This window comes from Neoarius graeffei, chromosome 1, assembly GCF_027579695.1.
Source record: "Neoarius graeffei isolate fNeoGra1 chromosome 1, fNeoGra1.pri, whole genome shotgun sequence".
NCBI lineage: Eukaryota > Metazoa > Chordata > Actinopteri > Siluriformes > Ariidae > Neoarius > Neoarius graeffei.
In genome coordinates this window covers 40160729-40177350 of record NC_083569.1, presented here as the reverse complement: position 1 = coordinate 40177350, position 16622 = coordinate 40160729, and the positions used below count along the sequence as shown (strand labels likewise).

At 44.9% G+C, this 16622-nt stretch overlaps 1 protein-coding gene across 1 annotated transcript; it reads right to left on the bottom strand.

Annotated features, from left to right (window-relative positions):
* Window positions 1-235: 235 nt before the first annotated feature.
* LOC132884854 (cystatin-like protein) lies at window positions 236-14371 on the bottom strand. Its single transcript, XM_060918862.1, has 4 exons — window positions 14189-14371; window positions 11116-11229; window positions 10874-10954; window positions 236-337 (listed from the first exon to the last, which is right to left on the bottom strand). The coding sequence occupies exons 1-4, from the start codon at window positions 14369-14371 to the stop codon at window positions 236-238; spliced, it is 480 nt and encodes a 159-aa protein (XP_060774845.1).
* Window positions 14372-16622: the final 2251 nt, after the last annotated feature.

Here is a 16622-nt window from a genome sequence, read left to right as displayed (position 1 = left end):
TTATTTCCTCATGTGTGTAATCATGGCCAACTTAAATTTTATATTGAAGCATATTTATTTTCACTTCTGCTGTAACAAGAAAATGCTGTTTTTAAAATGATTTGCTACTGTATTAACCATTTCACTGACAGATTAAAAATTATTTTTTTTAGACATTTCTCTTTCTCTGAGTGTGTGTGTTAGAGTTTGTGCTATTGTGATTTGTGCAACTTCACACACATCTGAGACATCCAATCTACTTCACATCATCCAGAAATTGTGGCTTCTGCAGACCTATGATGACTCCTCCTGAAGGGAAATATTTCTCACAGTTATCTCGAATTTCTTTGCGTTTTCCCTGAAAAAGAAGCAATTAGTTTTTAATAGTCTTGATGCAGCCCTATGAAAATTAGATAATAGTTTACAGGTTCATCAATAGTAGAAATGGAATAAGTTCATAAAGAGGATTTAAAAGGTTAGAAATATTTGAATAATATTTGCTGGCTTTTTTTCGTGGTCTATCAGATATATTCTATTCAGCTAGCATGATATTGAACTTATCTTCGACTTGTTCAATATTTTGCTAGCTGAATGGAATATATCTGATAGACAACGAAAGAAAAGCCAGCCAATATGATCTACACACACACACACACACACACACACACACACACACACACACACACACACACACTCTTCCAGTTTTTTGATGTCCATTGGTATGTTTTTCTCTTGTAAGCAGAGAGGAACTGTCAGGGCCTTTTAGACCTTCAGAGAAGGCCAAAACATAACATTTCAAATGGTATATTTAATTTCTTTCATCATTTCATTATAATAATTGTCTTCTAATTTGGCCTCATTGTCTATCAGATTTGCTTTAGATATGAAAGGGTTACTGTCCTGAATACATTAAAATCAAGTTATTCAATTAGATTTTTTTTGTCTGTCTCTCGGCAGAAAAGAGTTTATAGCTGGCTCACTCGTTGGTTAGGACTTCATTGCCGGGACAGAAGACCATGGCAGTGCATGTTTATGTAGGAAGTGACAGATGAATTAACCAATCAGATTTTGATTTGTAGTGGGAGGGACCAAAAATTTATCATCCTCGGCCTTCTCAAAGGCCGACGCTAGCTTAAACATGAATTGGCGCCATCAGCGCGGCAGTGAAGTCACCTTCTAGCCGGTGTAGCGTTCATCAGTAGTGTTAGTGAATGCTAATAAAGCAGTCAAGCCAGTGCTATCGAGAACAAGTAGCACAGGCTAACGACTGAGAAAGTAAGATTGGAGTCTCCAGACTCTTCCACGCATGCTCGCCCAGTATTTTTCACTCATACTGAAGTATTCATTTCCCTGTGTAATTTACTTTTTTACTTTTAAAATCAACATCGACAGCTACACACAACGGAGCGACCTGGCAGCCTGACGATATTCTCTTGCAAAATCATTTGCCCTGTTGCTTTTTGATGTATCTGGCTAAGCTTTAGCTGAACTGAACTCCCAGCTCTAATTGCAATGGTTCACCACTGCTTGTAAATATGCGTGAAGAATATCTAATGAAGTTTTGGTCGCTTTTTGGGTCTTTAACATGTCTTTAGTTTCAGTTTTCAGTTTATTTATTTAGTGCTTAATTATAGCATAGTTAATCTTAGCACTGGATTCGCCTAGTCTTTCTCTTTCCCAGCAAATAAAGAAATGGTTCTGTGCATGCACAGCAGAAAACTCTCTCACTGGATATTCACATCAGCTCCAATGTGTGACATGTTGTCTTGACAACATGCAGTATCATAAACCATATTCAATGCTCATTCTCCACTGGGTAGAGTGGCACAATACACGTAGGATAAGCAATCTGCTAAGAAGATTGTATGTTATCAAACCAAATGAATGAAACCTGCTTGAAGGGGATAGAATACATATATGTTATTTACCAGCTGGGAGGTCCGTATCATGAAATACCATGACTGAGGTCTTGAAAGTACTGACCAAGGCCCTCTGGACCAAGGTCAGTATTCAAGGCCAAGGTCACAGTATTTCACCATACGGACCGATCTTAAGCTGGTAAATAATATATTTATTTTTTTTAACCAAATTCTAACAGAAAATGAGAGCGCCCAAAAGGGAAAACTGAGGCGAGCCGCCATTTTGAATCCTCATTCACAGCTGTAATGCAAATTGCTTCCTCCTCGGTATATAAGTGCACTTCCATGGCAGGAAAAAAACTACATTTTGCCACCTATGTAGTCCCCTATTTATACAAAATTGAGTCATTCAGGATTCAGCCATGCTTGGCTTTAGCAAGTTAAAGGTTTTTAGCTTTCTCCTGAAATGTTTTATTTTATTTTGTCTTCCTCAGGGTAGTAAAACTCACTTTCACTGTAAAGACTGTTGTTATCACTATCCATGATGTAAAATTAATACTATTCTCATGAGAAATGCTGGCCAAAATTTATAAGGTTTTTGATAATCTTATAAATAAATCTTATAAAAAACAAGATAAATGTTGACAAAAAACTATGTTTGTTGTTGTTGTGAACAAGCGAGTTGCCAGAGGTCCATAACTGGGCTCCATACCATAGGATACGGACCTGCTCGCCAGCCAAACAGAGTGCAGGATTTGATGGAAACTGCACCGTGAAAAAAATAAATGTTTTTATTCCATGGAAAAAGTAGCCTTTATCTATAATAATCTGTGATACTGCATAGTTCATGCATATGTTGGTGTATGGAATTTCATGGTTTAGTTCATATGTTGTGTCATTTACGTTATATTTATTTTGTTTGTTAAAATACTAATTTTATCATGATGGAAATGCTTTAAGAATATTTTTTGTATACAAAGAAAAATGGGATTGAAATGTATCATTTGTTATTTCTATTGTCCGAACCAATGAGAAATTTGTTAGAGGTCAAGGGTTATCTGGAAGTGAATGGGAGAGATGGGAGAGAGATGAGGAGAAGAGCCGGAAGAGAGTGAGTGAGGAGCGGGGAGAACACAGTTCATGTATCTTGCCTTTCAGATTTTTCAGGTTTTGGTCATAAAAAGACTTTTCCCTGACGCCCAATTATTTTTGTTTAGTGGACCGAAAGCTACTGAATTCAATTCACAGACTTCAAATTTTATTTTTTTTAAAATAAAACAATTAATGAATTTAGGGCCATGTGGCCACCAAATTATCTGCTATTTTTTCCTGCTTCACCATGACCCAATTCAAGATACATTATGTGGTGGGCTTTCCCCATTCATGCAAGACATTGTGGGATATGAATTTGAAACAGAAGAGAAAAATGGAGGACATTGTGCGATTGAAACATGAAAGACCGACTACAGTTACAGAAAGCAAGAAGAAGACATTTTGTTGTGAAGAAAAGGAAACAAAGGACCAAACTAATAAATATCGGCAGTCAGCAAGCACCTCGGTATGATCAGCTGTTCGTTTAGCGACAGAATGATGTAATTCAGTGCATGGTCAAAAGGTAAGCGTGCGCATGCGTACTTCCTCTGTCTGCTTGACTGCGCAAAGCATTTTCAATCAATGGGATTACAATCAGGTGTGAGTGGGCACCCTGTTTTATTTAAAGAACAGGGATCTATCAAAATCTGATCTTCACAACACGTTTTTGTGGAAGTGTATCATGGCACGAACAAAGGAGATTTCTGAGGACCTCAGAAAAAGCGTTGTTGATGCTCATCAGGCTGGAAAAGGTTACCAAACCATCTCTAAAGAGTTTGGACTCCACCAATCCACAGTTAGGACAGATTGTGTACAAATGGAGGAAATTCCATTCCATTGTTACCCTCCTCAGGAGTGGTCAACCAACAAAGGTGGATAAGGTGCCATACCATAAATCTGGGGACCCAGGTTCGATTCCAACCCGCAGGTCATTTCCCGATTCCTCTCTGTCTCTCCTGCTCATTTCCTGTTTCTATGCTGTCCTATCCAGTGAAAAAAGCCCAAAAAAATCTTTTAAAAAAACCCTGTACTTGACACTTGCGTGTGTTCAGCACCGTAGAAGGTTGCAGATTGGCCGTGGAGACTTTTGGTCCTGCACATGCAAATTCTACTGGTCTTGTGAAAAATCAAGAACGCGTGCACTATTTACGGGACCCGTACTCCTTTTGTACGCCTGAACCAAGTCAGCAGCATGGCTAGTTGGGGCTTTGCGATGACAGTAAGACGCATGGTCATTGAACTAGTGACATGCCTCAGAAGTACTACAGAAGTACTCCACACTTGCTATTTGTGTGGCCCCCAAGACAGAAGTACATCTCATTTTCTACCGCTATGTGTGGCTTGCACTGCATGCACGCGACCCACACGCAACACGAGAGGCAAGACTCTGTGTGTGTGTGTATATATATATATATATATATATATATATATATATATGGGAGGAACCAAGGAACCGATCATGTAAAAGTGTAGTATTGTAGAAGGGAAGATGCCTATTGCCATATCGTGGCAACGACTGAGGGAGTTGAACCCTTATAGGCAGATGATAGAAGCTGAGGAGCACGAAATAATCTTGTTCTTCAGCCAAAAGACAGATGCAGAATGCTGCCAGCACACTGGTTTTATACCCACTCCTGGCTTGCGTCACACGTAAGTCATGAGTGATTGTCATGTGCTAATCACGTGCGTCACACATGCTTCACAAGTGTGGCCCGTACTCCTAGTACAGGAAACTGGTAAAATGAAGTCACATGCACTCCACACTCACTGAACACGCACTGATCACATGCGTCAGGCATACGCTTTCCAGGGGCTAACGGCGCAATTTTTCCCACACTCGAGGAAGTCAGGGATGCAACCTGTACGTGACACAAGTACTTTGCCCGTACTCCTCCCCCAAACTTTCCCCTGGGTTCACCATGACCCTGCGGCACAGCTGAGAGCTACCAAACCCTGCGACCTGTGCGTGTCCAAAACACTTATGGCAGGTTGAGAGTGTGGCATAACACAGCCTATTGCCAAGACAAGGAGGACACAGATGGCACCAGACAGTGCGCTTTGGACCGGAATGATGTGGATGACAGCAGCCATGGAAATTTCCTCTTCATTTGCTTTCCTTCACATTTCCTCCATGTGTAAGACAACAGGTACTTAATTTGGTTCAGGTACCACGTTTTATTTTTCTCTCATGGTGAAGCAGCCATCTTGTTTTTTTGGCTACAATGCACCTGAGCAAATTTCAAGCCTGTAGTGATGGACTTTGAAGTTTTTGTTTTGTTAACATTCGTAGGGTATTGCCGGGTTAGTATTATTTAGGCGCTTGGTATAAAACTTTGGAAAGTTGAATTAATGTGAACATTTTCTTTGGACCTGCACGCTTTGAAAACAAAGGTAAAACTGAAGGTTATAGTGAAAGCTATTGAAATTGCCTATGTGTGATGTATATTAATGTGTACATAATAGTAAATGGTTAATGATTTTGTATATTTGTGTGTGACTTCTAATCAGTCTGTAACTGAAGATACTTTAAGAGAGCATTTTTTAACATAGTTACTGGGAGACCAAATGGTCTCCCAGTGGCCAGATTTGGTCTCCTAGTCAATGCCAAACCAGCTTCACTGGGAGACCAAATTTTAAACCAAGTTATGTCTTATCATTTGGTTCAATCAGGTGCAATTAATTAACCAAGTACCATGTAAGTATACATTTAACAAGGAAAACGAAGATCTATGTTATAAGATACACACACAAGATCATCTTGGTTAAGAAAAACAAAACTAAAATTTGGTTACTGAGATGGCTGATGTCAGAATCCGATGTCATTACTGTGTAACTGTGTCTTTGACATAACATTTGTGCTTGGTAATTGCTCTTGATAGCTGTGTAGTCACTGTAGTGTGTTTGTCTGTATGGTGATTGGTGAACCATTTTACATCACAGAATATGCCGCAGCGGTGCAGCCGCATGGACTCTGGGGTCTGTGATTGTATTGCCCAGACCAGTTGGTCTCCTAGTGGAAAATCCTTAAAAAAATGCTCTGTCTTAAAGTGTTCTAAGCTTATGGGCTTCACATGGGGATACTAGCATGACTGTCATGGCCCTACCTGTGGGCTTCTCTCTTCAGGTAACATCTCCACTCAGCATTACCGGCCACACCCGCACTCACTTCCTCTTATTATCTTTCAGTGACTGTCATTGGCTGTTGCCGATCACCTGCTCTCCCCCTGTGTGTATTTAAGCTGCAGTTCTCCCTAGCCCCTGTGTCAGATCGTCTGCAACTCTCAGCCTGATAACCTGCTCTGTGTTCCTACTACTCTGACTCCTGAAGATTTCCTGTTCTGTCTGACTCTGTCTGCTCTCCAGCCCCGGTAACCTGAGCTGCCTTCTGTTCTGTCAACTCTGCCTCTTGCCTGCCCCTCCTGTACCTTCACCTGATCTCCAGCTCGCTCAACCCTACAGCCACACCTCTCTGACTATGCCTGGTCCTGTTTCATCTCTGCTGCTAAGCAGGGTTGGGCCTGGTCAGTACTTGGATGGGAGACCTCAGATGTCACCACCAGCCATCCCTGCCTCTCAGTTCTCCTGCCACTGGACTTCACCTACACACATTCTTCCAACTCCCCTTTCCCCTATTATTAATAAACTGTGGTTTGAGCACATTTGATCTCCTCTCCTGTCTGTTCCGTGACAGGACGATCTGACCAGCATGGAGTCAGCACCTGAACCCTCTGCCCTTGACTGGCTGCAGTGCACCGAAGGGGATGTCAGCTGGATGTCTGCTGACATTACAGCCCTGATCCAGCATGGCCATCAGCAGCAACAACAACTGGACCAAGCACTCCAGCTGCTCACCACCCTAGCACCCCCTGGGCCTCCGGGAGGTGCTCCTGCTGCACTCGGAACCCAAGGTCGGCAATCCGGAGTGCTTTGACAGTGACCCCTCCCAAGTCCGTGCTTTCCTGACCAGCTGCCGGTTGATCTTCGACCTACAGCCCAGAACCTTCGCGTCGGAGGCAGCGAAGGTGGCCTTTGTCATCTGACTGGCCGCGCCCGCCTGTGGGGGACTGCTGAGTATGAACGCCGGACACCGGCGTGTGCCTCCTTCTCCCTGTTTGCTGCGGAGATGATTAAGGTCTTCGACCCGGGCTCGTCATCAGTAGAGGCATCCGGAGGACTGATAAGTATTTGCCAAGGCAGACGTACAGTGGCTGACTACTCGATCGATTTCCGGACCTTGGCCTGGTGCAGCAAGTGGAACATGCAGGCACTGGTGGACGCCTTTCTGCACAGCCTGGCCGACTACATGAAGGACGAATTGGTCTCGTATGAGCCACCGTCGACACTCGAGGAGGCCATCGCCCTGGCCGTCCACATTGACCACCGGGTCCAGACCCGTCGACGAGAGAGGGCCCGCCGGACTCAGCCAGTCATCACCGCACGGAGAAGCCAGAGCTCACTGGACATAGGAGGGGCCCGGTTGGGTTCAATGATCCTCCAATCCTCCACCTATGCTCCAAGTTTGCCTTCGTCTGTCAGATTCCACCCACACCCTGGCCGCCCTGGTTGACTCTGGCGCCGAGGCTAACATCATGGACACTGACCTTGCGTGCCAGTTGGGCCTGCGAAGCCACCACCTATCCTCTCCCGTTCCAGCCAGGGCACTGGATGGCCATCTCTTTGGCACCGTCACCCGCCTCACTGCCCCTGTTCCAATGACTGTCAGGCAACCACCACGAAACTATCCAATTTCACCTGCTTCGTTCCCCCGGCCAACCTCTCATCCTGGGCTATCCATGGCTCCGCCAGCACAGTACTCACCTCGACTGGGCCACTGGAGAGATAAGAGAATGGGGCAAGGACTGCCATCGGACCTGCTTACAAGCCGCCATCCTAAACACCTGTACTCCACCTGCCAGCTCTGCCCCCGACCTCACTAATGTCCTAGCGTGTTATCACAGCCTTGGGGAGGTATTCAGTAAAACCAAGGCCACTTCCTTGCCTCCTCACTGGCCCTACGACTGCGCCATTGATCTCCTCCCAGGCACTGCACCACCCAAGGGTCATCTCTACTCTCTGTCCGCCCCAGAAAGGAAGGCTATGGAGACCTACATCAGTGACTCTCTGGCTGCCGGCCTTATCCGTCCATCCTCTTCTCCCGCCGGCGCTGGGTTCTTCTTCGTGGAAAAGAAGGATGGATCCCTGCACCCCTGCATCAATTACAGGGGTCTCAAATGATTCAACCCCAGACAGGCCCGCTGGGCTCTCTTTTTCACTCGATTCAATTTCACCCTTTCGTACCAGCCTGGATCTCGCAACACCAAGCCTGACGCGCTCTCCCACCAGTTCCAGAAGGGTGATGCCCCCTCCAAGGACCCGGCTCCCATCCTGCCTGACCCCTGTATCGTTACTGCGCTGACCTGGGACATCAAAGAACGAGTGCGGGAAGCCCTCCATGACCAACCCAGCCCCAGTGCATGCCCCGCAAGTCGCCTCTTCGCTCCTGCAGACCTGCGATCCCAGATTATACAATGGGGACACGACTCCCATCTAGCCTGCCACCCTGGTTCCACTCGCACCTACCACCTGCTCACCCAATGGTTCTGGTGACCTACTATGGGCAGGGATGTGCGAGACTTCGTCCGAGCCTGCCCTACCTGTAACCAAAATAAGTCCTCTAGCCGGCCTCCTGACGGTTTGCTCCAGCCTCTGCCCATGCCAATGTGACCCTGGTCCCACATCTCCCTGGATTTTGTTATGGGTCTACCCCCTTCTAACGGGATGATGGTCATACTCACCATCGTGGACCGCTTTAGCAAAATGGCTCACTTTGTTCCTCTCCCTAAACTACCATCAGCCAAGGAGACTGCCCAGATCGTCTTGCAACATGTCTTTTGCATCCATGGGCTGCCCAAGGACATTGTTTCGGACCGGGGGCCGCAATTCGCCTCTTCTTTTTGGAAGGAGTTCTGTCACCTACTCGGGGCCACCGCCAGCCTGACCTCCGGATTCCGACCCCAGTCCAATGGCCAGTCAGAATGGACAAATCAGGAGTTGGAGAAGGCACTTCGGTGCATGGTGTCACGCAACCCTAGGGCCTGGTGCGAGCACCTGCTGTGGGTGGAATACTCCAACAACTCCCTCACCAGCTCAGCCACCAGGCTGTCCCCATTCCACTGCATGTATGGCTACCAACCACCCCTATTCCCCAGCCAGGAGGGAGAGGTCACCTGCCCGGCTGCCCTCACCTATGCACGCCGATGCCGCCGCACCTGGTCTCAAGCCCGCAGTGCACTGCTCAGGTCAGTCACCAGCTACTCTACTGGCGCCAACCGGTGGAGGACGCCTGTGCCCACCTACCGGGTGGGCCAGAAGGTGTGGCTATCTGCCAAGGACCTGCCCCTCCAGGTGGAGTCTTGTAAGCTAGCACCTCGGTTCGTCGGACCATTCCCTATCCAGAGGATAATCAGCCAGTCTGCTGTCCGGCTTCGACTGCCCAAGTCCATGAGAGTGCACCCCACCTTCCATGTCTCTAAGATCAAGCCAGTGCATGAGAGCCCGCTGGTCCCAGCTGCTCCTCCTCCTCGTCTCATTGACGGTGGCCCGGTCTACTCCGTCCGGTGACTGCTGAAGTCACGACACAGGGGCAGGGGCCTCCAATACCTGGTGGATTGGGAGGGCTATGGCCCTGAGGAGAGGATGTGGGTTCCCGCTGGAAGGATTTTGGATCCAGCCCTCATCGCCAAGTTCCATCGGCTACACCCCGACCAGCCCTCCATCCGACGGGGCCGACGTAGGGGTTCTCACCGTGCGGATCCACTTCCGGACCCTGACCCTGCTCCTGAGCCTAACACTGAACCGAATCCTGGGTGGGGGTCCTTGGATGATGATTCTTCTGATGGTGAAGAGGGTGCGGAGGCTATGGACACTGACCGGTCTGAGGAGTTCTAACCCTCCACCGGTATTCCCCCTCCTCCCGCCCGTCTTTGGTGATCTGTGGCTAGGGACTTCTGGAGCCATCCCTTAAGGGGGGGGGGTTCTGTCATGGTCCTACCTGTGGGCTTCTCTCTTCAGGTAACATCTCCACTCAGCATTACCGGCCACACCCGCACTCACTTCCTCTTATTATCTTTCAGTGACTGTCATTGGCTGTCGCCGATCACCTGCTCTCCCCCTGTGTGTATTTAAGCTGCAGTTCTCCCTAGCCCCTGTGTCAGATCGTCTGCAACTCTCAGCCTGATAACCTGCCCTGTGTTCCTACTACTCTGACTCCTGAAGATTTCCTGTTCTGTCTGACTCTATCTGCTCTCCAGCCCCGGTAACCTGATCTGCCTTCTGTTCTGTCGACTCTGCCTCTTGCCTGCCCCTCCTGTACCTTCACCTGATCTCCAGCTCGTTCAACCCTACAGCCACACCTCTCTGACTATGCCTGGTCCTGTTTCATCTCCCCTGCTAAGCAGGGTTGGGCCTGGTCAGTACTTGGATGGGAGACCTCAGATGTCACCACCAGCCATCCCTGCCTCTCAGTTCTCCTGCCACTGGACTTCACCCACACACATTCTTCCAACTCCCCTTTCCCCCATTATTAATAAACTGTGGTTTGAGAGCATTTGATCTCCTCTCCTGTCTGTTCCATGACAGTGTGGAAATAGGTTACACAGGGGTGTGAACTATGTTGGAAATTATTTGTTCAAATGTGAGTTGAACATGATAAATTAGATTAACATTGCTATATCATTTGTTAAGACCCAACACATAAAAGACTAAAGTCATATAGTTTAAAATTAACCTTTATTGTTAGTGATAACTACAAAGAGCTCAGGGTAGTTACCGCCATTTAGTGCTGGTAAAGCAAGGGGACGATACATTGACAAACTCCAACCCCATGTACAGTTGATGTCTTTTCTTTGTGGTGCGTGTTTCTATATCTGCTGCAGTATACTTACATTATTGACATCCATCAACCTGGCACAGTCAACCAGTTCTTGACCATCTTTTGTCTTACACACAAGACAGTCGATTATGGGCTGTGGAAAATAAAGTTATGACCTTTTTGTGAGCTGATAAAATATCCAGGGTTGCAGTGTTTCTATGGTTAATGGGTATGTCAGTGTCAGAAGGTGAAAGACTTTAAATGAAAATATTTATATAAGGTCAAGAATAAGGCCAATAAAGATGTCATACGCACCGTATTTGGTTTTTGTGTAACACAATCATCTCGGTGCTCATATGCGTTTGGAGAAGCCTTCTTGCATGGTGTGACTATCAGATGGGCATTGACATAGAAGCTGCTTTTCATAGTCTGTGAACAAGGGTATTACATAGCCACATTAATAAATGTCTTTAAAAGAATGACTTGAATACATAGTGGTAAACACAAAATGAGCAATTATATGATACTGTTGATATTGATATTGGGCGGCACGGTGGTGTAGTGGTTAGCGCTGTCGCCTCACAGCAAGAAGGTCCGGGTTCGATCCCCGTGGCCGGCGAGGGCCTTTCTGTGTGGAGTTTGCATGTTCTCCCCGTGTCCACGTGGGTTTTCTCCGGGTGCTCCGGTTTCCCCCACAGTCCAAAGACATGCAGGTTAGGTTAACTGGTGACTCTAAATTGACCGTAGGTGTGAATGTGAGTGTGAATGGTTGTCTGTGTCTATGTGTCAGCCCTGTGATGACCTGGCGACTTGTCCAGGGTGTACCCTGCCTTTCGCCCGTAGTCAGCTGGGATAGGCTCCAGATTGCCTGCGACCCTGTAGAACAGGATAAAGCGGCTACAGATAATGAGATGAGATGAGATAAGTTGAGTGTGAGGGAAGCTTATCATTCAACAACTATCATGACTATTGCAAAACTGAAGTCAGCAATATCACACAATCCACAGTAATGTGTGTAACGACGAGTTCAGAAAATACTGCAGCAGAAATGTATTACAGTAATTTTAGGATGAAATTCAATAGTCAATGTCATTGCAGGTTTTAAAACACATTAAAACATTTAAAATGTTATGTCAGCAATAAAAGGCAGAACAAGTTGTAATTCCATCAGGAAGAACATTTGCGTTCTTATAAGTTGAGTAATGCAACATTCAGAATATACTGAATCAGGAAGAACATTCAGGAGTTATTACATAATGATTTAAAATCATAGAATCCTGTCAAACAATCCTGTAAACAAGTATGCTGTCGTTGCAATTCAAACATTTTAAAAATAGTGACAGCAACATGACAAAAGGCAGAAAAAAAAGAATCAGGAATGAAAAGTGGAATATTTCTCATAGATATTTTGATCACTGTATCTCCGTTGGTAGAGACGAAGCCGGGCCAGTCTTCTGCGGAGGTGCCGCGGACTAATTTTGAAATTATCCCTTATTAAAAGACTTAATGCAATCTCTCCCTGTGTCAACCCCTGATCAAAATATTGCCTTATTAGGTGATCGATTATTCCAGACATTCTAATGACCAAAGTTGTGTCTATACAGAATGAGAAATAGCCCCAAAGTCAGCATATCACAAGTCTCTCGGCGCACCTGAATGAACCATTTCTCAGCTGTTTACTCGAGATCATGAAATAATTGTTTTGTTTTCTTGAGATCATGGAATAATTGTTTTGTTTTCTCGAGATCTCGAATTAGTTGTGTTGTTTTCTCGAGATCCTGAATTAATTATGTCGTTATCTTGGGATAACAAGGTGAATAAAAAAAAGGATTATATGAAGGGCCTCTCTCGGCTTCCATATTGTTTGTGTTCTATTTTCTAGGTGAGTATAAACATGTGTATTTGTCGGGACAGTGGTTAATGACAGAGGGGGTGCAAAGGCTGGACACCCTGAGATTAAAAAGATATCTGATATGCAAGTTTTGTTCTTGTTATTTTGGCAAGTATAAAACAGGGCCTATGGAAATGGAGAATGCTTCTCTGGGTGAAATTCATTCGGAGGAGCCTTCTTGCAAGAAATATTACAATAAACTTATTTTTGTCTGCTTTCTTCCTGACAGCCTCGAGTCTTAAGCTTTTCCACCACAATGGTTTGTTGTGTATTCCTTTTTTATCCCACATTATGATAGTAGATAGCTCACTGCAAAACCCTGATTCCATAGTGCTCTCATAGTCAAAATATAAACTAGCAAACAAAAGCCAAATATGAACAACATATAACGATGCAGAAGTCTGCCCCTGCTGCTTGCACATCTGTGAAGGGACCATTAATGCTGAAAGGTAAATACAGGTTTTGGAGCTTCATATACCGCCATCCAGACCAAGATTTTTTTCAGGGATGTCCCTGCTTATTCCAGCAAGACAATGCCCAGCCACATTCTGTATGTGTTACAACAATGTAGCCTCATAGTAAGAGTGTGGGTGCTAAACTGGCCTGACCACAGTCCAGACCTGCCTCTCATTGAAAATGTGTGGCGCATTATGAAATGCAAAATATGACAACAGAGACCCCAAAGTATTGAGAAAATTGTCATATATCAACCAAGAATGGGAAAGTTGTTCACATTCAAAACTTTAACAATTAGTGTCCTCAGTTCCCAAATGCTTACTCCATCCATCATCTGTAACCACTTATCCTGTGCAGGGTCGCAAACAAGCTGGAGCCTATCCCAGCCGACTATGGGCAAGAGGCGGAGTACACCCTGGACAAGTTGCCAGGTCATTGCAGGGCCGACACATAGAGACAAACAACCATTTACATTCACACCTACGGTCAATTTAGAGCCACTAATTAGCCTAACCTGCATGTCTTTGGACGGTGGGGGACACCGGATCGCCCATAGGAAACCCACGCAGATACGGGGAGGACATGCAAACTCTACACAGAAAGACCTCCCGTTGGCTGCTGGGCTTGAACCTGGAACCTTCTTGCTGTGATGTGACAGTGCTAACCACTACACCACCGTGCTGCCCCCAAATGCTTACTGAATGTTGTTAAAAGTGATGTAACATAATAGTAAACATGTCCCTGTCCCAAATTTTTTGGAACATGTTGCAGACATCAAATTCACAATGAGTTTATATTTACAAAAACAATAACAATTGTTAGTTTGACTATTAATGATTTTGGATTGTATTCAATTGAATATAGGTTGAAAAGTATTTGCAAATTATCACATTCTCTTTTTATTTACACTTCAGTGTCCTAATTTTTATGGAATTGGGGTTGTGTAAATAACCCCGTTGGAAACGATATAAATGATCATATTATATTCAAAATATTACTTAAACAAGTAAGACAATTCTTCAAAATGCTGACAGAACTTACATTCGGGATGCCTTTGAGTGACTGAAAAGCAATGTGAGAATTCCCTCCAAGGTCCTGGTTTGCCTTTTCCAGTGCTTTGTCTACATATTTTTGTTGTACATAAGGCAAGTTTCTATAGCCATTCTGGGCAGAAACCAGCAGAATCAGGGCAGCCAGCAGCAAAACCTTGAGTGCACAATCCATGATGTGCAGGACGACTGAACTGTTTGTGTTTGCAGATCACATCTAATCTTGTAACACACACACAAGGCACTGTGATGGGCAGAGTTTCACATGGTTGCAGTAAGAGTGCACTTTACAAGATAAAAGCATGAAAGAGAGTGTTTAAAAGTCTTTAAACGCTGACAAAAAAATCATAGGAACCCAGAAGCGATTAGTGTCAATTCATTCCTTTTGGTTGTCAACCCACTTTTTAAAGTATCATAAATTATTCACTGATGTTAAAGTAGAAAGAACCAACAGTAAACAAAGAACTTAACAATGAACAGTACAGAAGACAGTCAGTGCACACAATGATCTTCGTTACTGAAGGTACACCTTTGACCAAGGAACCAAGATGCCTGTGTAAATACAGTAGTCAGTAAAGCCAGTTAATGACAGCTATAGCCAATCCCTGTTCTCTCAAACATTACCAGGAATGATAACTTTGACAAGACATTTATATGTTAATAATGTTAATAGCTAGCACACGCAAAGCAAACTGGCCAGATAAAGATTATTTGAGCCAACAACAGAACCTAAATACCCTGGTTTTACAGCTACACACTGGTTAGTACAAGAAGCCATGCTGCAAGACTAATGCTCATGCCAATGGTGTCTTAATCCTTTGGAAGCTAAAAACCACCTATGTGCTCTCTCCCTCAGCACTGATCATTTAAAAGATACTGTGTCTTGGATATCTCCTGCACAGACTGCATACAGATGTCAAACTACTTGCTAGACACAAAGCTCCATGTCCAGCTTGAAATGATAAGCATAATAAGATCATAAAACTGTTTGGTTTTGGAAAATAAAAAGGATGTCATCCTGTCAAATCAGGAGTTCGCGGTCTGAGTTAGATTGGATGATTCTATACAACACTTACCACCAAGGCACGCTGTCACAGAGATGGTTATGGCAGAATTCACAATGCCACAATGCAAGGATTTCATTGAGAACCTATGTCCAAACTTCTTAGCACACTTTCTAGCTAATATGTTGTATCACAAGCAGTCTGAGTGTGGCCACATATCTGGTTAGTCTCACCAGATGGAGCACGATGTCCAGATGTTGAATGCAGAGTGAGAATGTACGATGTTGCATTGCGATGCATTATCTGTCTTATTAGCATTGGTCATTTCATTCCAATCTATATAAGTGGGTCCTTCAGTGAGAACACTAACACTAGCAGCAGGACATCTACACCATGTATAAATCTGGTTTATGCATGGGCAAATGACCCATCTACTCAGCACTTTTAGGTTACTGCAACCACATACATGTACCATCACCCTAATCGAGTAGTGCCATATTTGGGGCTTGGTTACTAAAAGTTGTCACAGCCAGGGTGGCAGCGGTGGCGCCTCAAGCTAGCATCATGACCCGTCATGATCTATCTGTTTCAGTGGGTGCCTGTAACTTATCACCTCTAATTTAACAAGTGGATCACTAAACAATGCAGCAGGCAATAAATGGAAGAAAACGAAGATTCCAGCTCTTCGCATTGCAAGCTGGAATGTGTGCATATTGCATTCTGGACTGTCAGATGACCTGCAACAAATCGATGATGTTTACAAGACCGCAGTGATTGACAGTGAGCCTTGTAGACTGCACATCGACACTGCAGTCCTGCAAGAGCCTTGTCTCCCAGACAATGGATCTCTAAGGGAGAAAAACTATACCCCTATTACCTCATACTATACCCCTATTACCTCATACCTATACTATTGGCAAGGAAAAAGTGCAGAGGCAACCAGGGAACATCAGTGTTTCCACTATGTACAATTGGCTGCGGCGGGCCCCCGCACCTTGATTTTTGCCACCGCACGTTCAGGAATTCCTGAAGGGGGGCCGTGGCCCGGGTAACTTTTTGAAAATTATTATTTTTTAATTATTAAAAAAAATAGGCTAAACCAATATTTTTTGACGTTGAGCGGACTCGAGCCTGGCATGAACCGCTCCGACGCGCTATAATGATGCCAATCTATCACCAGCCAATCAGGAGACTTAATCAAACACATCCCCCGCCCACCAATCTATCACCAGACAATCAGGAGACTTAATCAAACGCATCCCCCGCCCACCAATCTATCACCAGCCAATCAGAAGACTTAATCAAACGCATCTCCCGCCTACTTGTGTCCGCGTCTGAGACGTTGAATTTTCACAGAAGGAGGGAAGAAGTTGACTGAGGTAAGACTGCGTGATAATTTAACGAATGAATAAGATAGGAATT